Source organism: Aulonocara stuartgranti (assembly GCF_965226115.1).
Source record: "Aulonocara stuartgranti genome assembly, chromosome: 17".
Taxonomy (NCBI): Eukaryota; Metazoa; Chordata; class Actinopteri; order Cichliformes; family Cichlidae; genus Aulonocara; species Aulonocara stuartgranti.
Window position 1 is genome coordinate 38,677,317 of NC_138953.1, and position 25,683 is coordinate 38,702,999.

A 25,683-nucleotide genomic window follows, 5' to 3' on the forward strand; every position below is an offset into this window, starting at 1 on the left:
CGAAAGCTAAACCAGTTCCACACCAGTGAAGCTGCAGCATTTTTACAAACCAGTTCAGATTCATCTGTTTCATTCAACGATCCGCTTTCGCTCTTCTCTGTTACGGTTCGGCGTTGGTAGTGTATTGTTTTAGGCGTTTTGGTTTGGCGTGACTGTTATGTGTTTCCTGTTTTACTTTGAAAGTCTGTGTTATCTTAGTGTGTTCAGTTTACGTTTCCTTGTCTCGTCAGGTCTAATTTGCCCCAGCTGTGTTTCCCTCCTGTGATCCATTCCCTAATTGCTCCTTCTATGTATTTAAGCCCTGTGTTTCTGTATGTCATGGTCGCGATCTTCCCCCCCCCGTTGTAAATCGTTTGGCGCCTTGTGTTGTGATGTAAATAAATATCATATTTTGCTTTAAAGAAAATAGTGGTCGATACTTTCGTTTTGGGATTATTTTTGTGGAAGCCCGTATTAGTTTTTTTTAATGAGTTCGCCCTCCTTAAGAGCAGTGAGCTTGGGGGCCCTTTTTTCCCTTTTTTTCTATTTTTCCTGAGTTGCACGCCGGTTGCCTAGGCCGGGGTGTAACATCTCATTCTTCGTCAGTGCTTTTCCCGCCATGTGCGTATGAAAAGAAAGGCACCGCGTATGCGCGTTTTACCCATATTCTATCGTGATATTTCATTTTCTTATCGTTGCCCGACATTACACCGGTATTAACGTGAACGGTATGATATGGCCCAGCCCTACTTGTAGTTACAGAAATTTCACATGTATATCCCTCAAAACGGCAAATGTAAAAAGGTTCGATAAAATGTGTCTGAAGGTTCTCAGTCATCCAGGTCATCGAAGTCAAAGGAGCTTGCAAAGAAAAGCGTCTGGACTTCTTTAAGTTGCTTGAATACTTTGAGTTCCCTCCCCAGACGCCTTAACGCCCACTCACATCCTGGGCCATCTGACCTCAGGAATTCGCAGGATAAGGTGGGGCCAGGTTTCACAACGAGCTCATCCGAAACCCTGGCTGACTTTGACCCACACCCAGTTTCACACCTTGGCTCAGGCGATTAGAGGATCATCAGGGGGTCCTTTTGTCCCTCTGTGGGGGGAAACTCCCACTGGATTTAAATCCAGAACTGAAGAAGCTTCTCGGATGAGAGGTGAAACGTCTTCAAGCAACTTAAAGAAGTCCAGACACTTTTCTTTGCAAGCTCCTTTGACGTTAGATAAAATAGTTTCCAACCACAGGAAATTTATTTCGAGTGTCTTCATAGTTTCATTTTTGAGATGCACTCATTTTTACAAACTGCAGGAAAAAGGAAAAAAAATATTATTTTGCACAATTTGCAAAAAACCAGCACGTGCAAGCACCTCACTTCAAGGTGACAGTAACTCTAAGCAAAGCTGAAAGTCGTTCAGGAAAAAAATATTTAGAGGAAACTAATCTTGTGTGCCACTAAGTGCCACCATCTTTGTCGTAAGAAGATAAGAAAAGAAGGAGCAAAATAAAAAACAAACAAAAGAACCAACTTTGCTTTATAGCTGCTCGAGCATTTTCTTTTCTTTTTTTTTTATTTAAACAAGCTCTCAGCGCACGATTCAACCTCCCGTCTTATTACAAAGACAGCCGTTGCTCACTGTGAGCTACCTTGATTCACAGAATCTGTTCTGAGATTGTGATAAATACATAAAGTGCTCTCTGGGCCCAACTATCCAGAGATTCTTGTCTTGGCTTCATTTTAATATCAAATACAGTGACTCAAAGCAGCTGAGCCATGAGGCACAAGACAGTGTGGGTGTACAATGAAGCGTGATTCACTGATGAGAGGATGTTATTTTTTCTTCTCAAAACCACGAGATCGGTGTTTGCACAGAGTTTGAACTCGGCAGTATTAAGGAGGAGGATGAAGAGCAGGAGGACGAGGGAGGAGAAAGGATCGAGACTGTGGTGAGAAAACGTTTGCGATGCACCCACAGCCTTTATCGAGATAAAACAGGCCTAGGAGGCCATCGTGATTCTGCTAATAATGATTAAGAATAAAAAATGTAATTGAGAATCAACACACATGCTCATTACAAAAATACTGTGAAGTTAGTCGTGGAAATATAGCTAAAATCTTCCTTATGTATTCTATTACACGCTGAAACACACACACACACACACACACAGTTAATCTTTTTATATGGGGAAAGTAGGAAAGTAATACTAGCAAACTAACAGGAGCAAGTCTGGTCATCAATGACAGGTCAATCAGTATTTGTTTAGATGTTAAGGGAGCAACACTGGAAACTGACAAATTAGACACTTGGCTCAAACACAACCTGTGATCTTTCGCTCGTTTGTTCTTGTTTTTTCAAGCTTAAGCGGTGCATCCCATGTACTGAAGCACTTCAATGATAAGCGCATGTAAAGGCTTACCCCTGTGCTGTGTAGTGCAATCTGACATGGCTGCATTACCATCGTTTCCTTTGTGAAGCTAATTCACAGTAAATCCTTCACAATGTGTCATCGTGTCGGTTGGCACAGGAGTGTTCATATTTTTCACATTATAGAGAAAACGGAGTAGCAGAACAAACTGAGTTCAGGGGAAATACACGGCGCTGCGGTGCAGTTTTTGGCACGTCGACAGTCCGTGAGCTCGGCTTCAGTCCAAGAAAACCATCCAAGCAAAAATAAGGATCTTGGAACATTAAGTTTATTTGCCCACCTTAATTGCTTTGATGGTAAAACTGCCAAACTTGAGCAAATGAAATCAAGTGCATATTAACGACAGTTAAAAAGCCTGTCATGCTACACAAAGTCCTCTGAAAGTCCTTTATGATCCTCAGCACAGTTTCACATTCAGGTGCCACAAAGTAAGCGTTTGTTAGGAGACATAATCCCATTTTTCTTACCATTGTACTGTGTTTTACTACATCATCAAATAACAAGTAGCTAAATAACTGTGATGCTGTCTATGCCTTGGATGCTTGTAACAACTGAAGCTGAGCGTTTTAATGAAGCTTATGAAATCATGCAAAAATGAAAAACCCAAGTTAAAAAGTCTTGGACCAAGAAAAATTCAGGGAAAATAAAAAAATAAATCTGATTACCACTTTATGAATGTTTTATTTTGTTGTTTGTCTGTTTTTTCTTATATTGTGTTTAAAGTTTAGATATGTTGAGTATTTGCTGTTAGTTCAGCTATTTTCCAGCCACGGAGGAGGAGGTGGTGCGAAAGACACGAGGGTGTCGGAACATCTGAAAGACGGGAACGATCAGAGCGACGAGCAGCTGATCCCAGGTCAGGTTATAAATCTGCGCACAATCAGAAGCTTTCCACACAAGCAGCTCTGCACACACAGCTCACTGCCAGGCTGCATGTGTGTGGTCTCACCCAGATGAGGCTCGATAACAAAAAAATGTCGATACATATCAGCGGCTCAGATGCAACCTGGTCACGTCCTCCTCCCGCGTGCCCAGAGGGAAGAACCGGAAATTACTTTGTTTGTTGATTCACAATTATGAAAATGAGGACAATAAGGGGGCGGGGCTGAGAGAAGAAAGAACGCAGGCGAGAGGAGTCGAGTCAATGCGCCACACCGTGTTGTCTTTTACTTCTCGTGCGTCTTATTGTGACATGATCCTAAAAAGTCGGCCCAAATTCCTGCGGATTACATTTGCCTTAGTTCCTCCACTAATCTCAGTTCTCTCTGGTTACAGCAGACCACTGCTTCCACCCCTCCCTTATTCACACCCAGATTACAGGTTTGGCCAGATTTTGGTTGGCGAAAGAATTTCTGACTGTCTATGTTTCACAAAGAAAAAAAAAATGATGGAAAGCCTCTGACAGCATGTTTTCACAGTGACGGTCCTCAAATTAAAATCATGAAAACACAAACGAGTATCGAAAAAGAAAAGCTGGGCAGAAGAAGAAACCGTAACGTAAGGAGAGAAAGAAAAAAACAAGAGGAGAGAAACCAGTATGAGCCACAAGATCTGGAAACACTTTGAGGGAACAGACCATCATTCCCAGCGTCACTAACGCCCAGCAACCCGGAGTTATGGAAAAGCTTATATAACCCACAAGTTGACTCAAGCTACACATACACACTGCACCTACTTTGTAAATACCCAGCAAAAAAAAGAAATGCACAAATAATAATAATGATTGAAGAAAACAGGCAAAACGTAGAACAATTCTCATTTCTTTCATAATCCTAAAGATTTGGGACCTTTTCTGTGATATTCCTCAATCATTTTGTGTTTTTATTCGTCAATATGTGCTGCAAACATCGAGCACACGATGCTGTAAACAGGTTTTCCAAAAAGCAGTGATTCCATGTTATGTAACCAGCTGCTACTTCTAAACCAACAAAGGGCCATTTCAGGAGAGAATCCTGCGATAACTGCAGCACTTAAGTAATGGAGATAGAAAGAGGCCAAGTTAACATCGAATGCATTCGACCTGCTGAATGTGCAGATGGATCATACACAGATGCAGAACAGTTTGCACTGATGTGCTCTCAGAGAGTTTAAAAAGTGCTGGGCAGAGATGGATTATCCCCTCTCCTGTGATTAAAAAGAACATATACAATGTTTTTAATGCACGTGTTCTGTAAGAGTTTCAATTTTAGGTCAATGAAATGAAATAAAGACACAACGACTAAATATTTTACTGAGGAAGGCAATCTCAGAGATGATTATGAGATGGCCTGCGGGCGCTGAGAAGCTGAGTGACTAAATTAACACGTTGCACGATTACATTTAGAAAGTAACTTGGGATTGCACTATACTGGAAGACAAAGAAGACGAAGACGAATTATTTTTTTAATTATAAAAATACAGAAAAGTATATTTTACATCAAATTAATCTTATCATAATAATATAAAACACTTCTATCACAGACATAAGGCACTAAAAGTGATGCTGATGTTCTCAAATAGTAACAAAGTATTTGCTCAGAGCCTCGTGACTTGTAGGAGGAGAAAAACAGCAAAGAAAACCTTGTGATTCTGGGAGGAAGCACTTGGTACATGCTGTGTTTGCATTTACTGACGTTTAAAGATGACATATTCTGCTCAAATTCAAAAACTGAGTTGGGCAGCCCGATCTTTGATCACAGGAAACGGGACCAAGACGTTTCCCTGTCACTGCATAGCTGTCAGAAATTATAGACAGAGGTTAACACGAGGCAAACAGTGAAGGAGTCACTTCCTTTGCCAACCCTTTAATTTGTTCCACCAGAGTGGATCTGCCTCGGCCATTTGTTATATATGGATCCGAGTCTTTCAACAATGAAGTTGTTAAAGAAATGAATGTTGGAGAGACTAGTCTGGTATAATGAAAAGGACTGCACATCCTGACTTTGGTTTATCCACCCTTCTTTAGCGGCACAAACCAGAGAGAATACTTTGTTTTTTGTTCTATCGCTCTCTGTTTTTCCCTTTTATCAGTTTGTCACATATAAAATTTGACTTTTAGAACAAAATCGAATGAGGGTCTGATGAATGAAATAAAACTGAACTCGATGCCTCGCAATCAAGAACGAAAAACAAGAATGTAACGTCGGCGCTACGCAAAATCCCTGATTGTAGGAAACTGTGACGGACTGCCACGAGGGTGAAAGCTTTGCCACATTTGCATTTAAGATCTACATTTGCTGGACTTACAGAGTGCATCCTCCACGCGAACGTCGTTCTCAGTCCCTCTTCTTCCTCCACTGATGAGTCTCAATGATATTTGCATAAAAATGGCCCAGAGAAAAACACAATATAAAAAGTCCATTGCGCCCATCTTTCATTATAGACACAAACAACCCTTCTTTCAGCAGCATCTTACAGCGGCACTGCAGATGACAGGTGCTTTGTGTGGTTCACTTTCACTGAGTTTTCTCTCAGCTGCAGTCCTCCAAACCCAAAGTCTCCTTTTCTCCCCTTCTGTCCCTCTCTCTGCTGATACGGTGAAAATCAATGACTCCTCTATTCTGCAGACTGGCCTGACGTCTGCTAATGAAATCCTATCTGCTATGAGTCATCCATCTGAGCTCCTGGGCTATGACTGGCAGATGGACCATCTCATCAACATCATTTATCATCTCTATCTCACAAACACACACACACACACACACACACACACACACACACACACACACACCGGGAACATTCACTTACACAAACTAAAGTGTGTCATTTGCACAAGTGAACAATAACTGATGTCCCAGTTTATATTAGCCTGACCACATTTTCCTCCCCCCTGTTACTTCTCTACATTACTGTGTAACACATAAGGACTCCTGCTGCCTTGTTTGATTAGCATGACATGCCGTCAAACACACAATGAGCTAATGCCTCAGCCAGATACAAGGAAAGAACAGTCAGTGTAGGGCAGAGCTCTGTGTTAGCTGCTAATGCTCAGTTTTAAAACTCTCAGCTAAGTGTAGAAAATCAGAGTCTTTGTGCGGCGCCAGCATCTCAGAAATTGAAGACCTGATGGGTTACCTTTATTTTTGATGGAAGGTCCTCACAACAAAAGGAACATTTCTCTATGGTTTGTGCTACCACAGTGTAAAGTTACTGCCAGTGAGATCTGCTGGCTTCTCTACATCCACCTTGTAATCAAATATACTACGTTTCAATAAAAATAAAATTCCCAACAAAGAAGTTGTCATTCACATTTTCGGACAACTGACCAAACCTTAAACAGTGACACAAAAAGCCTAATAAGAAGAATGTAATCCTGCCATTTTTCAGTATTACCGACCATTAGCACAAAACTAAACAGCAGCAATGTTGGTTCACATAATAGAAACACTTAAACCCAGTGAAGATGGAGGATGGTGACCTCAGATTTCTGCCAGACTGTGAGCCCATGGGCTGTACTTACACTGTGAGGTTTTAAAAATGAGCTTAAATGGTAAAATGGTAAATGGCCTGTATTTATATAGCGCTTTACTAGTCCCTAAGGACCCCAAAGCGCTTTACATATCCAGTCATCCACCCATTCACGCACCCATTCACACACTGGTGATGGCAAGCTACATTGTAGCCACAGCCACCCTGGGGCGCACTGACAGAGGCGAGGCTGCCGGACACTGGCGCCACCGGGCCCTCTGACCACCACCAGTAGGCAACGGGTGAAGTGTCTTGCCCAAGGACACAACGACCGAGACTGTCCAAGCCGGGGCTCGAACCGGCAACCTTCCGATTACAAGGCGAACTCCCAACTCTTGAGCCACGATCGCCCTTAAACACATGCTGTACTTAAATAGTCCAAATAAAAAGCCAGCAAGGCTGACAATGACCAATTGTTTGTCGGGGCTTGTTTATCATTAATAAAAGATGACCTAAAGCATTGCAACACGTTTTAAAAGCAGTAAGAGCTTGGACCAGGAAGCAGGGTTGATATGTCAACAAGCAGATTGTGTACACTTTGATAAACCTATGAGCTTGATATGGCTAAATTAAAAAGTAGTTTCAGATCAGAATACTTTACTGATCCCACCTTTCTACTTCTGCCGTCAAGCTCCGTACCCACAACGTCGCTGGACTTGCAGATACCGGGAGCACAGCACAGAATAGAGTATGGCAAATGATCACAATCGCCTCTGAAAATAGAGATGGCTTTCTGTGTTTCTGACAAAGTCACATTTATTGTCAGCGATATAATGAAAAATTACATTTTTGTAGTAATTATAAATATTTCTTTTTAAATTGTAGAAAATAAAACCATTGCTTTATTTGGAGTAGTGTGGTTCGTGGGAATAAGAGCATTTCAAGATTAAGATACGATGACAATAATTAAGTAAAAACAAATCCAAATTTCCCGTAAAGCTACAATCCTGTTCAGCAACTGACGAATAAAAACTGGCTGTGGAGATTTACCAAGCATGTTTAATATAAACTCAGTGTTATCATTCAAGCTTTTCATTACATTTCATCCCCAAACCACAGCCTACATACATTCAAGTGCTTTAACTCACTCTCTTCCCCCATTTCATTTATAGCATAAACTATGACTGGGCGCAACCACCTCTCAGCCACATGCTTGTGTTCAAACATCCAAGCTAGCTTTTTGTTCAGGTTTGCTCCAGGTGCTCCATCCAAGGTTAACTCAACTAAATCAGCAGGTATGAAAGTGAGAGTATCTGGTTCAGTCTGTGCGTGTCAGCTGTCCAGGGTGCATCCTCGATATATCAGCTAAGCTTTAGTGATCCTGTTTACAATATAAACTATAAAAGTAGATGCACGATGGAGTTAAAACAAGGGGTTTGAATGATGATTTGAAAAGGTGGCAAATGAGAGTCGCACATACCTGTGCTGCACAGAAAAAGCAGAGGACAGGAAATGCTCGTCTCCTGAACTCCACAACATATTTGTACTGAAAAGTGCTGGCTAAAAGGTGATGCCTAATAAAAAATTTAAAAAACAAACAAAACAACAACAGAAGAGCCGGGGTCAGCGAGGTCAAAGAGCTGTGTTGACATCACAGAGGCCTCAGAGTTAAAAGACAAAGATGGATGCAAAGGTCGCTTTGTTTCTGCTTGAAGTTCACTTGCACTGTGGGATTACTGGGATTGATGAATAATTCAAACATGTTATTCCAGGTTACATTACTTTTTGTACCTCAGCTATAAAAACAAACAAACAAAACCACTAGTTTTAATTGTGTGCTTTCTGTGCCACCTTACTTACATCATAAGTAATAAATACAGTTTGCATGTACAGTTTGGTCAAAGGAATAATTACATTTTTCACAAGTTACTGACATTTACAGAGTGTAATGTCTCAACAAACAAATTAACATTAGAAATAAAGAATAAAGACGACAAAAAATGAAGCACCGAGTTTTTCTACAAGCACTACGAAATATCTTTTGGACAGTCTGTACCAAAAGTCATGCGGTAAAGGATTGTCCTAATGCTTCACAGGCTGCAGTAACAACTTTTTGCCATGTTGCCTGCGTACAGATACGAGGTTTATACGTTTAAGTCACCTGCAGGAGCTGCTTTTGTTTTTACTCCTGCTGCTGCTGAAAATCTCACTGCCTGCAGTATGTTTGTGTGTGTTTTGGGTAATCTACCTCTTACACTTGGAGTTTGTTCTTAGAGTTAGTTTAGTTTAGAGTCCATACATGGGAATAAAAATAACTTTTTGACAGGTCGAGTGAGGACATCAAGGATTCCCCCCCCCCCAGATCTTTAGTATAAGCCTGGACATGAATCAGGCCTATAGCCCAATAAACTGTAAATGCACTACAAATATGTAATGACTCACACTCAGCTCACAAGTCGCACATATCACGCACAGCTGACGAGACACTGCTGCACATTTCCATCGCCCTCAATCCCTCTGTTGCTCTCCAACAGCCAAACCCTTCAACCCTTCCCTCATCACTACATTTCTCAACAAAGCCAGCATCAAGCTAATCTCTTCCTGTAGCTGCGTCTCTGCATTACTGTGTTAGTGCAAGCCTCTGCTGATTGAAAAAGACATCTGTTTACACTGCGTTGGCTTGTAGCCGCACAATAGGAACACGTGAAACGCTGCAACCAGACAGAACAGACATGGTGAAAGGGGGGATTCGCCATGGATACAAGGATGAAAACAAAAACACTTTTTCTAATTAACACACGTATAAAAGCAGCATATTTCAGTTCTTCTTTGCAGCCATCAATAACATGGGTGGTTGGATCTGAAACTATGAGATCACACTAAAATACTTCCACCTTTATTAAACTGCTACATAGAGGTTTTCTAGGGGCTGGTGAAAGGTATTCTGGGAAACCCAGAAAATGACTAACTGAAGTAGATACAGATGCTCAGGGTAAGCGGGTAATCACGAACAAAGAATACGCAAATGCATCCGTTTAACTGCACCGTTATGTCACGCTGATTTATTAATTAAGCAGAGTAAAAGGAGATTGGGCCACGCAGTAAGAGTCAACCTGGGAGATGAACAGAGACACACATGAATATTATATAGCAAAATACATCCAACTTCCTGGAGGGGTTTCCTGCAACCCTGGGGATTTGTTCACAGCCAGACAGTCGTGACAGAAATGAGGATGTCTGAAGCTGCGATTTCAAACCAAAGCGGAAGATTTAAAGAAAATAAATAAATGAAGTGCTTATGTTCATCTTTATCATATAATCTGGTCAAATTCCAGAAATGCCACAAATGTCACACAAAAGCAAACAAAGTGACTCAACTAAACGCACCTTTTTCCACCTCTCACACCATCCTACCTGGAATTTTTAACTCACATCATCTTTCCTATCTACACCGCTCATTTTGCTCGCCTGCTCCCTCCTTGAAATGGCTGTAGAGCATCGTCTTCATTCTCCTTTTGCTTTTGCAGAGCTTCTGTCCGTGCATCTCTATGTTAATGTGTCTTCTCAGATTGCTTACTTGGGATTGCTCCGTGAGCTGATCCATTTTACTCTGCATGAAATATGCTAATGTAAACAGAGTTTTCCCTCATTTATTGTGGATTAAACATGAAAGACCTTGTTGTCATTTGTATTTGGCTCAACAGCAGAGCACGTTCAATACAGTCTCACTGAAAACGTTTTATTCTGCCCTGAGCTCGTTAACCTCGTTGCTTTGAGTCATAAGTTGTCCACTGGGTCGATGCAAAAATCCTGTCTGTAGATTTCAGTTAATTTAGCGTGTCACAGCAATTGATGTCAATCACATGAAACAAGAAGCAGCCTTCTGCTACTGATAACAACTCCAGTTTGTAAACTTACTAAAGTTTTAACATGAAATATTTCACATTTAATATCCAGCAAGGCATCCGATTTGAGCTACTTTGTAACTTTAGCATTCATCGTTTGTAGCTAATAAATGATTCTAGATCATCGATAAAGATAAAGCACTTTTGAAACGAGCACAGCCTCTGACTCACCTTCAAACCTTCGCTCAGTAACATCACAGCCGCATGAAAACCCAGCACAGGCCTCTGAGCTACATTCAACCGGCTCTCACCTAAATTCAAAACCACAACACAAACACGCCAGTTGCGTTATCACAAGACCAGGCTGTTTTTTTTATGATGAAACTAGAGTCCCTGATTAAATTAGACCACACGTCTCTGACAGCAAATCACCTACTGCTTTGACAGCAGGTTCCTCTGATCCCTGCGTGGGGCCTGTCAGGCTGAAACCAGCATCTTTAGTCAGTCGGTAACAGTCTGTGATACTCCACGCTTGTTTTTTAATGCGCAGCATCTCAGTTTAAAAGAACCACTACGCTGCCGACTGGGACATAAGATGTAATTATAGCCGGAAAACATTAAATATTAATATTACTGAAAAATTACCAGCTGAATTACATGCAGTGCCTTTCCTTTTTAGCTAGCAAACACACATCATGTAGTCTCAACAGTCTTTCTGAAAAAGACGTTTCTCAAGCCGACTTTAACACGTCATTCAAAGAAACTGCTTCATTACGTCACATGAGAACCTCGCCTTCCCCCAGCCGCCGCTCCACGACAAACACGTCTGTTTACCTTGCTCTGAATCTCAGTTATCATTACATTAGCTCATCTATGCGTGTGTGCACGCGATAGGGTGTGTCTGCGCAAACAAAAAACAAACAAAAACAAGACAGAATTTGGACGGGCTCTTGTCTACGATGAATATGGTGATACGAAAAGTGTGAAGAAGAACAAGCAAATGAATTCAACTGCTGGCACTTCATCTCCTTCCCTCATGAATTTCTGCCTCTGTGTGTCTTTGTTGTGGGAAAGTTCATTTGGGTCTTTGTCAGACTTGTAAAGCACGGCCACAATAGACCCATTCTGCTGTGACACATTCAACAAAGAGCTTTCCTCTGTGTCTGCCACACTTTGAGGAAGACGCACGCAAACAAACATTGTGATGACCTGACCACACATGCACAAACATTTGTTTTTCATATCAGCGTTATCTAATGCTGTGCTACATGCACACACACTTTTGTTATTATTAGGAGAAGCCAGTGACTCAGACTTGTCACTTCTCCAGTGTACAAACCAACGTCAGAAGTAGTCGATCACCTCCATACGTTCTTTAGAGAAACATGTTGGAAATTACCACAGACCCATTCTCGTCTCTGTCTGATTTTGTCTCATTGTGGACTATTTAATACTAAAATGCATCTTCTTCTTCAATTGTATTTATATAGCGCAGTAGATCGAACAATCTACATTGACAACCTGTCAAGAGCGCTACACTAGATTTTGTGCCTCACTCTCCTGCCAAACATGGATGACAGTAAGTTTCTCCCGTTTACCTTTATGCAGCTGTTCATGCAGCTTTATGTGTCAGTTGGCTGCAAGAAGAAGAAGGAAGATACAATTCTGCATTGGTTCCAATGCATCGTTCCACATGGGTTAATGGTTTGGGCAAATGACACCAGATTACTCCTTTGGGTCTCGAGTAGGACCCAGTGTAGGACAAAAGTCTTCTAGAGCAAACATGCAGCTACTAGTTTTATCACAATGTCCTTCATGGTTCTGTAACAATATAAATAACAAGCACATAGTTATTAAAAAATGCATTTTGAAGCTACATGCAGTTTTATCTCTAATTGTTAAAATATGTGAGTCACAGGAATATTTTGGAGACGTGCTCAGTGTTTTGCTTGTTACAAACCACTCAGTTATTCACATATTCACTGCAGAACCTGATAATTTGCGCAATTATGACATAAGAGACCCCAGATCAGTGACAGACTGCTGGCAACCATGGACAATGACTCCCACCCTCCATGACACACTGACAATCTGAAGAGCAACAGGTTCCTTCAACCTCACCGTCTGAGGGAACCTTACAGGAGCTCGTTCCTTCTGCTGCCATCAGACTCTGTGATTCATCCACTTGGGTCAGATCCACACATGTGGAACAGAGCTGGTCACACCTCAATGTCACTGTTGTACACCATGACACACACACACACACACACACACACACACACACACACACACACACACTTGTCCTTTTATATTTATACCTCTCTCGATATTTATCTGTTTATCTTAATATTTATCTATCAATATCTCTGTTTCTGCACTCACTTTATATGAGTGTGTGATGTTTGTTGTATATCTGCTGCTATGACAACTCAATTTCCTTCTGGGATTAATAAAGTTTCTGATTCTGATATTCACTCATTCTTTGGCAAAAAGTAACATGTATGCGATGAATGTTAGCTCTTTTGAGTCACTGCAGAGCTTATGCCCTGAGAGTTCAGACACTCGAATACTGTACATCTATACTGTCTTTTTTTTCCTAGTAACACAATCATTAGTAGCGCTGACCTGTACTGGCAGTTTCCACTATCAAATGAATGCGCAGCATTGTGCAGCCATAGAAACAGGAAACTCAGGTACTGAACTCTTCTCTAATTTGTCAGGTTTTTTAAACCTTAAAGATCCTCCTAAACCTGACCACGGGCTGAGAGCTGCTCGTTGCCTCCTAGCGATCGTACCTGCAGGCAGGGAATCCTCAGAAAAAGAGCGACTACAGAGATGGGCAGAGTGACTGACGTGTTCTTTATTTCGTATCAGCAATATTCATTTTTAAACAGTTTGAACTTTCTCCCGGTAAGATGATAGTGTATGAAATATTTTTTTTACATACCGATAAAGTATTTATGACATTTATATCACAGACTGTTCCAGCCAAGCCAGGAGCAAAACCCCTCACCATTTCACCTCGGCCGAGAAAATGACAGAAAATCCTGAATTCAACAGCATCAGTTTAACTGAGCTTGCACAGCAGAATCCGATCTTTATTATGCAACTTTAAAGGCAACATTTTAAATATAAATAAATATATTTTATGTCACAAAAGCCTAAAAATACAAAATGCAGATGCCAAAAGCACAAGTGACACTGCAAATAAATGATGAATTAAGCAAATAATAATAATAATAATGTTTCTTAAATTTTGCTGCTTGTAACCTTAAATAACAAACAGAGCAATAAAGAAGTGGAAGCCACCATATGTCTTGAGCTCCTCTCCGTCCTCTGCTGTCCTGCATTCAAATCAAGGGTTTATCCAACTTTCAGCCACACAAGCTCTAAATACTATGCCTCCCTGTGACAGTCTAATTCCAAATGCTGGTAACCAGGGTTAAAGCTTCCTACTGTCTATGACTGACTAAATTGTTCAGTACAAGTTTCGTGTATTAAGGGTAGTAAATGATTACTGCAGCTAAGTGTAGTAAAGATTCTGACAGAATACCAAAAACATACTGATTTTGCTAATCTTCGATCCTTATCAGTCCTCGGACTGCAACATGAACTTATCCCTTATGGTGGTGCCACAGGAAATACCACGCAGTCATTAAAAATAAGTGTTTTTCCATTCTGAACATTGTCATGATCAGAAAATATCACAAGAGTCTGCACAGAGTTTACAATTAGGGCAGAGGTGAAACAAGAGTAAGTGCCTGAAACACAAAATGTTTTGGCTCTAGGGTAGATGAGGAAAAATGTTGGTGCTGTTTGCCTTATAAAGGAAGTTTTGACTCCAGAGTACCGCTAGAGGAAAGGTCGGACACTTCTAATCAGCCCTTTGGTTTTTAACATAATATGCAACTGATCAGAGAGAACAACAGATAGGAGCTGATCCCTGTTGTAATGCACAGAGCACCAAACACGGACACGGATGCACATACATGTCTGATTTGTAGCTCGTCTCCAAGGCTACAGAAGTTAAGTGTACGTATATACATATAACCATCAAGATAATCCAAATCTGAACTTCCTTTATTAATTGCTTATAAAGTTATCTGCCTCATCTCCAGCTCTCCCCGTCTGATGATCTTTATCAACCACTACATATTCCTCACAACCCACTGCTCTCACTGGACGTCCTCTTCTCTCTCCCATTTCTTCCCTGGGGGGTGTTTGCCCTCTCACTGTTGGTGTGCTACCACAGCACCTGAATTAGTAATATTTGAGTATTACTAATTCAAATAAGAAATATGAAAAATACTTCAAAGGAAATCCAGTGGGCCTATATTTACCTCAAAGTCTTGCCATACGAAGTATCTCAGCTTTTAGATCTGTTGTTAGCAGCAAGGTTAAAAACACTAAGCATAATCCGGTCTTTAAGTCTGATGTCATTAGCCGTTTCCGGGTCCAAACTCCGATTCAGGTCCCAAAGTCAAGCGAACACTATAACTCTCAGAGATGCCGCAAACTGTCTAAATTCTTTCATCTTTAATAAAATCATCAGCGTTGCTGCTTTACCAGGTGTAACAATGAAGTTTAAAATCCAGGCATCCATGAAAACAGAATTTATTAAATTCAACAGAGTTAGAAGAAAGCAGGAAGTTAGCTCGCTAGTTCCCACCTAAACATGATATAGCATGTTCTGACTGAGAGATTTCTGAAAAACTAAAATGTACAGCTCTGCTGTCACTTCCTGTTAGCATGGCATAAACACAGTGAAGCTGGAGGATGAACGCTAACTTTTTTCCACTCGATAAAAGTTAACGTGAAGGTTCCTGATGGTTAGGGACAAATGCAATCGCATGGCAGGATGCTGTAAACGGACCAAACCTCAGTCAGGAGAACAACTGAGATAATCCATCCACAATACGAGGTTAGTCATTAATATACTGCTGCATGGGCTGGGCTGGAGTTACATTGTAACAGTTTAAAACCTCAGCTTTAAAATGAATAGTGTAATAAAAACAGAGACCAACAGTGATCACTGACTGTTTTTAGGGGCTCCTTCAGATTAAATAGAACAAGATACAAAGCATTAAAACATGTTAAAAACACAACAGCCTTAATAAATGCAGAGTAGTTTGGGCCCGGAAGCAGGTTCACACGTCATCATTTAAAGACCGGATACACATGATTTCAATAAACTGTAGCTGGTTCAACTAAGTCCAATGGGGGAAACTAAAAACATGTTTGTCGAATAATTAATTTGTGATGGGTGAGAAGACGAGCAGCATAAATGCAAATGATCACAGTAAGAAGACTAAATGCAATAAATCACTTCACATGTTTTCCTGCTGAAGAGATGATATTTGAAACCACAGGAGAGCACCACTGATGACCTCGCAAGCCAGTTAAGTAGCTCCCTACATCCTTGAATGTAATCATAGAGTCGATTCAAAACCTATAATCAAGAAAAACTGAAGATTGCAACCTTTATGAAGCCAGGAATTATTGCAGCCATTTGAAATTAACAAAAAAAACCCTACCAATACTGACATACCTTTTGCGCTCTCTCTTATTTATTTATTTTTATATATATATATATATATATATATATATATATATATATATATATATATATATATATATATATATATATATATATATATATATATATATATATATATAAAATAATTCCAATTGACTCGGGAACAGTTCACTTCACTAATCACCACAGACCGCTTCCTGTGTGGATGTACCTTTAATGTCCTGTGAAAACCATATAAATCCAAATATGGTGACACTGAATGTTTCTGTTCAATGTTCCTGTATCAGTCAAGAGCATTCTCCTTGTTCTTAAAATAAACACCTGGTGGATTAGCTCTGAAATGTGGTGTCATAAATCTGAAAATAGGGCTACTTATCAAAGTAGTTTTTTTTTTTTTTTTTTATTGGACCATAACACTACAAGCATAAAACAGCAAAGTTTAAAACTGGATAAAATGAAACGTCCACAGAAGCAAAATAGAACATAAAAATTATTGTAGCAGAAACTTAATCCAAAAACATACAGCAGCAAAGCAAATGACATTTACTGCAAACGACTGTTAAAAACTGAAAGTTAAGACTGACCCGGGTAATGTACGGTACATGCAGAACTAAAGCTACTTTCAGCTGCTCCCTTATGGGTCACCACAGCAGATAACTCTCCATGCACGCAGAAGGATCTCTTCCCACGATCGAACAGAGGATCTTATTAATAAAACTGAGATACATGCATCTTGTGATGTCTCTTAAACAACACTAGTGAGAAACGGTTTGGTCTATGTTTGAGCTTTTCCAGCCAAGCTGAATAATGGCTGCTGCAGCTGATGATGACAAAACAACACTTCAGAACTGGCCTGATTCTACAACATCCAACAATGAACAGACCACCAAGCTAAGGAAACGCACAACATTCTCTAAAAGGTGCAGCGTGACTACCTATCTTAGCAAATGAAACAAAAGTAAGCAGTTTAATGAGACCAATGTATGTGTATTTTAGATTGAGACAGTAGCCATCTCTCAGAACAGCTACGAGGAGCTAACTTTAGCTGCTATTAGCAACACGTTAGCAAATGCCTGTACCTCTCTCTCTAGGTTACATTTAAGTAACTACTCATCTTCTACCCTGTATGTTACTCAGGGCCAAGCATGCAGGCCTTAAAAAGCAGAGCTAACAAGGATTAGCATCCAATTTTAACACCTGACTGTAATCCTGCTCTCACTAGTCCATGGTAAGCCTGTGCTAGCCATGCTGATGGAAGGTAAGTGGTTTATAGATGGTCTGTAGTTTTTGGTTACCCAATAACTTGGCCCAAGAGAGTTATGTGATCTATGACAGGACAATACACTAAAAAATTAGCTCATCATATTCTAGTTTAGTCCATTAGTGTCCAACTGCCCAGTGCTGTCACTGCGAGTCTGTATCCTAGTACAACACTGAACATGGAATCATATTATACTGCTGCGGCCTACAGGAAGGAAAAGGTTACCCAGGGTTACCTTTTTTGTTTCAAAAACAAACGAGTTATTTGCGTCTGCATGAGCAGCATGAGCTTATTAGATATCATTGTTAGAGGCCTCAGTGTTACAAGTGAATTGCAGGGTCTGGCAGAAAGGGTGGAGCCATATGGCCATTATATAAATCATAACCTACAACACAGTTCATCGTATAATGACACATGAGACAGTAAGTGACAGTAAGCCTATTCATGACACAGTAGCATGATAATACACAGTTAAGGTCAAGCGATAAGCCATTTGGTCAAATAGCCATTACTTACTCAGAACAACACCTTTAAACACTGAAATTTTCTCTCAAGCTTACAAATCCATCAGAAATCAGGGGACTGGCGTGGTGAACAGCATATCCCAATGTCCAAATTACTGTAAACGTGTGTGGATTACCTGCCTACAAAGCAAACGTAAAGGACTCAATAGCTGTCACTTATTTTTAAACACAGAGAGAAACACATAAAACCAGACAGCATGCTAAGATTCGTCCTCATCAGCCACTGAGGTAATTCCATCTTGTCCTAAGGTCATCCGACATTAAAACAAAAGAGCCAAAATAACTGGTTTTCCTCGTGCATTTATCCACAATTTTTGGAAAATTTCTACCTTAAGACAATTAAAATGTACACACTTCAAATCTTTTGCATTTTTGATCATAGAACATACAACTGGTCACTGAATATATTATATACTGTACTTCCAAACCAAATCCAGGAAATCAAAGACATATGAAACAGAAGGTTTCGCGTGCCAGCTGCAGAGCTACAGAGATTCATTCCTACATCACCGGCCTGCCCCTAATGATGTCACCAATTAAAGGGACATGACATTAAAACAATGATGAATTCTCTTTTTCATCACTATGCTTAATCCCACAGAGACGGCTCAGTCCAGCCATCGGCAGGCTCGAATGTACGCGTGCACTTGCCCGTGCAAACATACAAGTGCTGGGTTAAACAGCCATGTAGTGTGAACGCACGGCAAAGTCATACAGTGCAGTGAGCGTGTGCATCCGTTTCAGAGCACACCATACAAAGAAAATTTATACAAGTGAGCCAGCTGGGTACATAAGCCCTCCTGCACAATAAATCCAAATAATCCTTTACGATGGGAAGCGGGAAAAAGGGGGGCTGGGGGTTCTCAGACATATGCGTGCGCACACACACACACACACACACACAAAAAGGTACACACGCTTCAATTAGCTTCGCCATTGTGCCTCTGTTGTAGATATTCAGAGGCTGTGCCCTTTTCCCAAGAATAACAAGCAAGTCAACAAAATGCGTGTGCTCGAAACAGAAGGACAGCTTCTGACATCTCAACCTCAAATACCTCATACACTTGCTACGAGATGAAGAACACGAGAACAAGGCCATTAAGGATTATCCTGAATTACAAAAGAAAAATGGGGTGGCATAAAAAAGACAGAATAAAATGATCTTACCTTCCATCATGGTTGCAGATTTGCATTCCTCAATCTCCAAAGAGCCTGAAATGAAAGGTGGTGTCGTGAGGGGAGGGGGAAGAGAAGAAGCTCCTGGCTACTAAAACACAGTAGAACTGATGGCAGCAGAACAGCTGTGTGCTTGTGGCTAACGCCCTGGCTAACTGTGAACCTCCAACACCCCCAGACGTCGCCTGTCAACTAGCTCAGGAGGGAGAGAGACAGAGAGATAGATAGAGCGAGAGAGAGGAGGGGTGGGGGACGGCTTAGGTGTCGATCAGAGCTGGAGCCATGGATGCTGCTGCTGCTGCTGCTATTGCTGCTGCGGCTCAAACCTTCACAGCCGAGGATGCTGAGAGGTAGGGAAAAAGCAAACTGGAGGAAAAAAATGAAAGAGGCAGGGAAGGGAGAAGGAGGTGGAGAGATTTAGAGGGAGGGTTGTGTGTGTGTGTGTTTGGAGGAGGGGGGGGAGGGGGGGTGGCTGAGGCAGTATGCTGAGGTCACAGATGACCTTAGCCAATCCCTGCAGCTCTTTGTGCAGTCACATGGCTTACAGCTTGAATCTCCTGACACTGTCCCCAAAGAGAGAAGGCTACATTAGTAACCTCTCTTACTTGACAAATAACTGTGCGCATTTACATGTTTACATGTAGAGCATCCGAGGAAGCAAACAGATATGTGAGGTTTAAATATAGAAGCCACACAAACAGAGTAACCATACACACACATGCTTACACAGCTACCCTTCACCCTACCTTATGTCAGTGCAGTGTGCTGAGGTACCCAGGCATGAATCTATTTTTTGGTCACACAGAGAATAATGAGGGTATGAGTAAAGTGACAACCCATGTTGATACAAAAATAAAAACGTGCTCTATATTAAGTCACTACTGCGCAAAATCCTTGCCCTGCACCGTCCTGCACAGCGCCTAATTCTCTAGTAACTGCCTCCGTGTCCCGCCCTCTTTGGAATATCGGTGCAGTTTCACTCTGCTCCTCTCCCCGCTCCCTCCCACCTTACCGTCTCTCTGCTAGTCTGTCTCATTTGGCTGCCTTTTTCTGTCTCTGTGCTTTCCCACCGCACTGGGATGAGAATCGACCGGTGCGACGTCACGGCAACGCAGGCTACAGCTGCAGCCAACAAACAGGAAGAGCCGATGACAGACCAGCCTCCGGAGAGGGGTGTGTGCTGGTGTTTGTGTGTGTGCGCTGATTAATTTTCTATGAGAGGGTGGAGAGTGAAGGGGGGTGGGGGCAAATGTGACAAATCAAACAGCAAAGTGAGATTTTACTGGGCGAAAAAGGAAGAAAAGAATAACAATGAGCCACAAATGCAGACACTGGGTAATTTGTACCCATTGGTCTTTAAGTCTGGAAAAGACGTGTTTACTAGGGCTGCCACAAACGATTATTTTGATAGTCGACTAGTCACTGATTATTTTTGCGATTAGTCAACTAATCAGATCATGCATCCACTGGACGTAAAAAGTACAGCTTATTGCATCAGCAGCATCTGCTCTTATATAACTATCATTAGCTTACAGCTTTAAGTGTTTCAGGTCTGTGCTAACTAAAAATAAAGACAAGATGATAGTTTATTAAATTTTAATGAAATTTGCAGATTGTTTCGGTGGAGTTTAATAAACTCCTTGCTATCTAAAATATAACAGGACACCGGAGTATATTCTGGAGCATCTCACACTTCTGATAATCAGCTGTCTGCTTGAGGTTTATTCAGCTGTGTAAAAACTATAACTTTAATCTCAGCCAAACCGATTTACTCAGGAACAAATAAAATACTGAAAAAAGCCAAACAATAACATTTTGAAGTTATCTAAGTGGCTTATATATCATGTTTAACCTGAGTAGCGAAAGACGGCGGTGGGTTTGAAAACATTTGCCGGGAGTCCGGTGTTCTCATGGCTCTAGTGAGCCTTGCCCCCGGCTAACTATCGAGCTAGTGGGTAACAGACGTCTCCGAAAACGTCGGAGCGCTTTTGAATATGTGACCGAGTGGTCGGCGGGGTTAGGAACAAAATAAATAAACTTGACAACGCCACCTGTACCCACTGACTCAGAGCGGACCTCTCTGAGTGACGACGAGTTGTGGCTCCTTGTCCCTGAGGTACCCTCACACCCTGTAGCACCTGTGGTGTCACTTCCCGATGCCTCTAGAGTTCCATCGGTCGAGCTCAGGTCTACTCCCAGTGTGATTGTAGCACCCTCGACCTCTGCTCCCCCAGGCTCTTCCTTGGGCTCTGTTGAACAGTCTGAGGTGAGTGGGCCACATTTGCGGAGAACAGCACGTTCAACAGCTGGTCAGCACTCAAATGTTTATCACTTGCCACGTCCTGTTGAATCTGCGTCAGTTGCTAATGCTCAGCTTGCCATATTCAGGCCATGGTGTTAGGTTCCTTGAGTTATTGTCGGGGCACCAATACAAAAAAGGGGGGGTAGATGTAGCCAGATGGGCTACTCGCCTTCCGTTGTTTTTCTTCTCTCATTCTCTCTCTCTCTCGCTCGCTCTACCACCCTCGCTCTCTTTCCACTGCACTCGCTCCTTGTATCAGGTGATCGGGTTAATTGGGAACCCACCTGCACATTGATTGCAGGGTGGCGCTAGCCTGTATAAAGCTAAGCCGATGTCTTGTTGGATTAATTCCTCCCGAGCTTCTGGTACGATACAGCAGTAAATGCTGGCGTACTGCGACGGACTGATCAGCAAGAGCCGATTATACGACAGCTACAGGTATGCTCTCGCTTAACCTTGGATTCCCTCCGAATACTGGAATTGGTGTTAATATCCTTTTCCGGCCTGTTGTAGCGCAGCAGTCTGTTTAATTCTGCCATTGCGGAGAGAGGTGTTCGTGGTATCTCCACCAATGAGAGTATAGTGCCTCCGGTCCTGGGGTAAGCCGTTAGAACTACTTTTATTAGCATTCATAGCTATAAGAGTTTAAGGTTACACTTATCTGTTTCAGGGTTCACTGCTGTACTCACCTCTCCATGGTAAATTGTCCAACCTAAATTGGAAGAGTGGACTGCCTTCTCAGCTGCTGTTGTGAACTCCTCCTTGGTGGAGTCTGCTGTCTTGTCTTGTTTTGTCTTATCTTGTTTTTATTAAGTAGGCTTACCTTTTTTGGGTTCGCCTGGTGTTTTATTTTACCCTGGACTGTTGTTCGTACCCATACTTCTGTGATCGGGCTGAAGTGATCCTCTGCCCGAGTGTCGTGCTGGGACTCTAAATCGCCTGGGTGGCCGGTCTCAGCCGGTGGGGAGCCAGACCGGCCTACGCCTGAGAATAATTATTACCAGCACGAGTGGTAGTTTGACCCGTGGGGAATAAGCCTTTCCCGTGTGTGTGTGTGTGTGATTTCTTTTATTAAAGTTATTAAAGTGTGTTTTAGTCTTTTTATGATTTGTAGCGAGCCTGACGCTCCGTGTCCTTTTATTCTTTTAACATACTTTTCTGTGTTTTATTTCAGTGAAGGAGGACGAGCCAGTGGCCCTGGGACCTCAGGTGGTGGGTCGTCTTCACACTTTCTTTTGTACAGCACTGGGTGGTCTGCAGTGATTCTTGTGGTGTGATTTTCTTTTGGTTCCACGGCTGCTGGTAAGTCCAAGTTCCACGATTGTTTATTTTTACTGTAGGACACTGTCAATAATGACGCTACATCTTGACTTTTAATATTTTATTTATAAAATATTATTTATAATATTTTATTCATTTCTATAAATAAAACTGTTTTAATATTGGAAGCCAACCTGCCTCAGTGTGCATCCTTGAATCTGTGCGGTCTTCTTTTATTCCTTTTCTTTATTTTTCTTAAATATATTTCCTGGGGGTGTAATTCCCCTAGGTGGCGTTGTCAAGTTTATTTATTTTGTTCCTAACCCCGCCGACCACTCGGTCACAAAAATATGCGGTGTCTTGATAAACTGAGCAGATATTTGAGGTTTACACAGCTACATTCTCGCCTGAAAATATGTTAAACGTTTATTTTGTGACCCAGAAAGAATAATAAGAGTAATATTAAAGCTAACTAGCTGCCGCCATTGTTGGAAACTAAGCTGGGCTGCGCTATGAATTCTGGGACACAGCTTCTTCTTCGGGGTTTAACAGCAGCTGGCATCCTTGTACATGCAGTGCTGCCATCTTCTGTTTCAGTCCGTTATTACACTCTTAAATCCTGCTACTTATTCCTGCGTCTTTTGGGATCTTACAAAGCTTCAAACGACGCGTCGACTATTAAATCAGTCGTCGACGATTTTGATAGTCGACGTAATCGTGACTAGTCGACTAATCGTGGCAGCCCTAATGTTTACTCATGTTTAATTTCTACTGCTGGCAGTGTCAGGAGCAGCTGAAGAGGTAGTAACAGTAGTAGTGGTGTATCAGTAAATGGTAACAGGACTGGTTCTATTATAGTGCTTTTTTACCTCGCTTGAGCACTCAAAGCATTTTACACTACACGCCCCGTTCACACACTTATTAATAAAACATGGCTAGCTCATATGGTAAGAAACCAAACCCATATTAATAGTACATGCTATACACATATATAGGCCTACTGATTTTGACCTGTTCAACCTGCTTCCTCAGGGAGGCGCTATAGGTGCATCAGCCCAAACACTGACAGACTCACGAATGGTTTCTTCCCAAAAAAGTTCTACCCCCCAAATCCAAGGACTTCCCTCTTTACACAGACTACACAACTACCATCACCACTGTGCAATACTTCATTCAATAACCACACGTAACACTATTTATTTGCATATTTGTTCATTTTATATAGTGTTCATATGTATATAGTGCTGCAGAACTGTGTACCCTGTGCATTCTATTCTATAGTTCTATACATACATGTGCATGTATGGAACTATAGAATAATCCAAGAGACAAAATACGTGTTGTTATTCTTGTTTGAGCAGAGCCAGCTGGGCAACTTCAGTTCATTAGAATCAGCATTAGCTGAAGCACTTCAGCAGCTATTCTTCCTGAGGTCATTCTTACACTGCTGTGATATAAAACTACTCTCTCCAAAGCTTCCTCTCACATTTATAATTTCACGCTTCTTTCTTATTTTCACTGCATTACTGTCTGTCAAGTTGCTTCTATGTTATTCATTATGTCACCTGCCTTCTCCTTCCTTTCATCCTTTTCTTGCTACAGGGCCAGCTCTTCCGTATCAACCACCACTGATGCCCCCAAGGAGAGGGTCGACACCCTCATCTTACCCCCGGTCCCACTAGCTCTAAAGCTTTGCTAAGTAATCTCTATGACCTTTGTAATTTTTTCTCCTCCCTGCCTTTATCCATTCATCTTTCTTATCACTTACACCATCCCTTGCTAATTTCCTTCCCCATTGTTCTTCTAGTATCAGCCATGCTCGGTTATGTTTGCCTCAAGACAAACATCTTCTCCTACACTGTCATCTAGTGCCGACAGAGCATCATGACAGATATTTAACAGTTTGTGCTGGTGCTGGAACTTCGATGCTTCTGAATCAGAAATATGGCGCCATTAACTCACTGTAGTGTAGTACCATTAACATATAGTTCATTTGTTTCCACGAGCAAGTTGGCAATTCAAACAATATTTCTTATTTCTAATACAAGAGAGCCATGTATGATGATTATGCAGCTAATTAGCGCTGCCACAGCAGTTAATGATGATACCATTTTTGCCCAGTCTTTTTCTTATTGTTGAATCGTGAACACCTCAACTACACCTGAACTACCTCAACTGAAGCAAGTGAGTCCTGCAGTCCTTCAGATGTTATCCTGGGTTCTTTTGTGACCTCTTGGATGAGTCAATGCACTGTTGGAGATTTTAGTGATCAGGTCTGGGTGTGGCTAGTGAAACTGAACATAGGGCCAGGTAGGTTTGGAGAGCTTTTCCCCCACTTAATAAATGAAATTACAATTTAAAAAGTGCATTTTTTTCTTTATTTACTCAGATTATATTGGTCTAATATTAAAACACTTTTTCATGGTACTGCATCGGTCTCCTACAGTTCTTCTATACCAGGGGTGTCCAACTCCAGGCCTCAAGGGCCGGTGTCCTGCAGGTTTTAGATCTCATCCTGAGTCAACACATCTGAATCAATTAGTTCATTACTGGGCCTCTGGAGAACTTTACGACACGTTGAGGAGGTCATTTGGCCATTTAACTCAGCTGTGTTGGATCAAGGACACATCTAAACCCTGCAGGACACCGGCCCTCGAGGCCTGGAGTTGCCTAGCCCTGTTCTATACCTAGCCTCAAATCAGTGCAAACACAACCAATGCTATTGCCTTTGTGCACATGATGTACACATCACATAACGTTATTTAACTTTTTAATTGTATTGTTAAATTAACAAACCAGTAGACTATGTTACAGTAAAGGCAGATTATCAGCAGGTAATCTAAGGAGACTGTCTTTAATTCTGTAATATCTGATTCTATTACATTTGGTTTCAAATGTAACCAAAAGGTAGATGATGTATGAACATACAGGAAGTAGAAGAGAATGTTGCTTATGAGAAATGAGTTCCATGTGTCTGGATAGGAAGAAC

The 25,683-nt window shown here is 41.5% G+C and overlaps 1 protein-coding gene and 1 long non-coding RNA gene across 5 annotated transcripts in view; one reads left to right on the forward strand and one right to left on the reverse strand.

Moving 5' to 3' along the window:
- The window catches only part of sgip1a (SH3GL interacting endocytic adaptor 1a), an 82,882-nt gene that overhangs the window by 44,098 nt on the left and 13,101 nt on the right, over positions 1-25,683 (reverse strand). Inside the window, exons 1-3 of one of the 2 annotated variants that reach the window (XM_082510348.1) lie at positions 20,145-20,258; positions 19,879-19,918; positions 19,124-19,168 (exon numbers count right to left, since the gene is read on the reverse strand). In XM_082510348.1, the coding sequence (XP_082366474.1) occupies positions 19,124-19,133 (10 nt within the window). In that variant the 5' untranslated portion in view covers positions 19,134-19,168; positions 19,879-19,918; positions 20,145-20,258. Of the gene's footprint in view, positions 1-19,123; positions 19,169-19,878; positions 19,919-20,144; positions 20,259-25,683 lie in introns of those variants that run through there. The other variant, XM_082510347.1, reaches the window with a different exon arrangement.
- Positions 21,423-25,189, forward strand: LOC309692135. 3 transcript variants are annotated; one of them, XR_014272227.1, is made up of 4 exons: positions 21,423-22,033; positions 22,105-22,478; positions 22,614-22,736; positions 24,297-25,189. It is a non-coding gene; the product is annotated as an uncharacterized lncRNA (long non-coding RNA). The 3 variants fall into 3 exon arrangements; XR_014272228.1 differs by lacking the exon at positions 22,105-22,478 and having other exon boundaries at positions 22,609-22,736; XR_014272229.1 differs by lacking the exon at positions 22,105-22,478.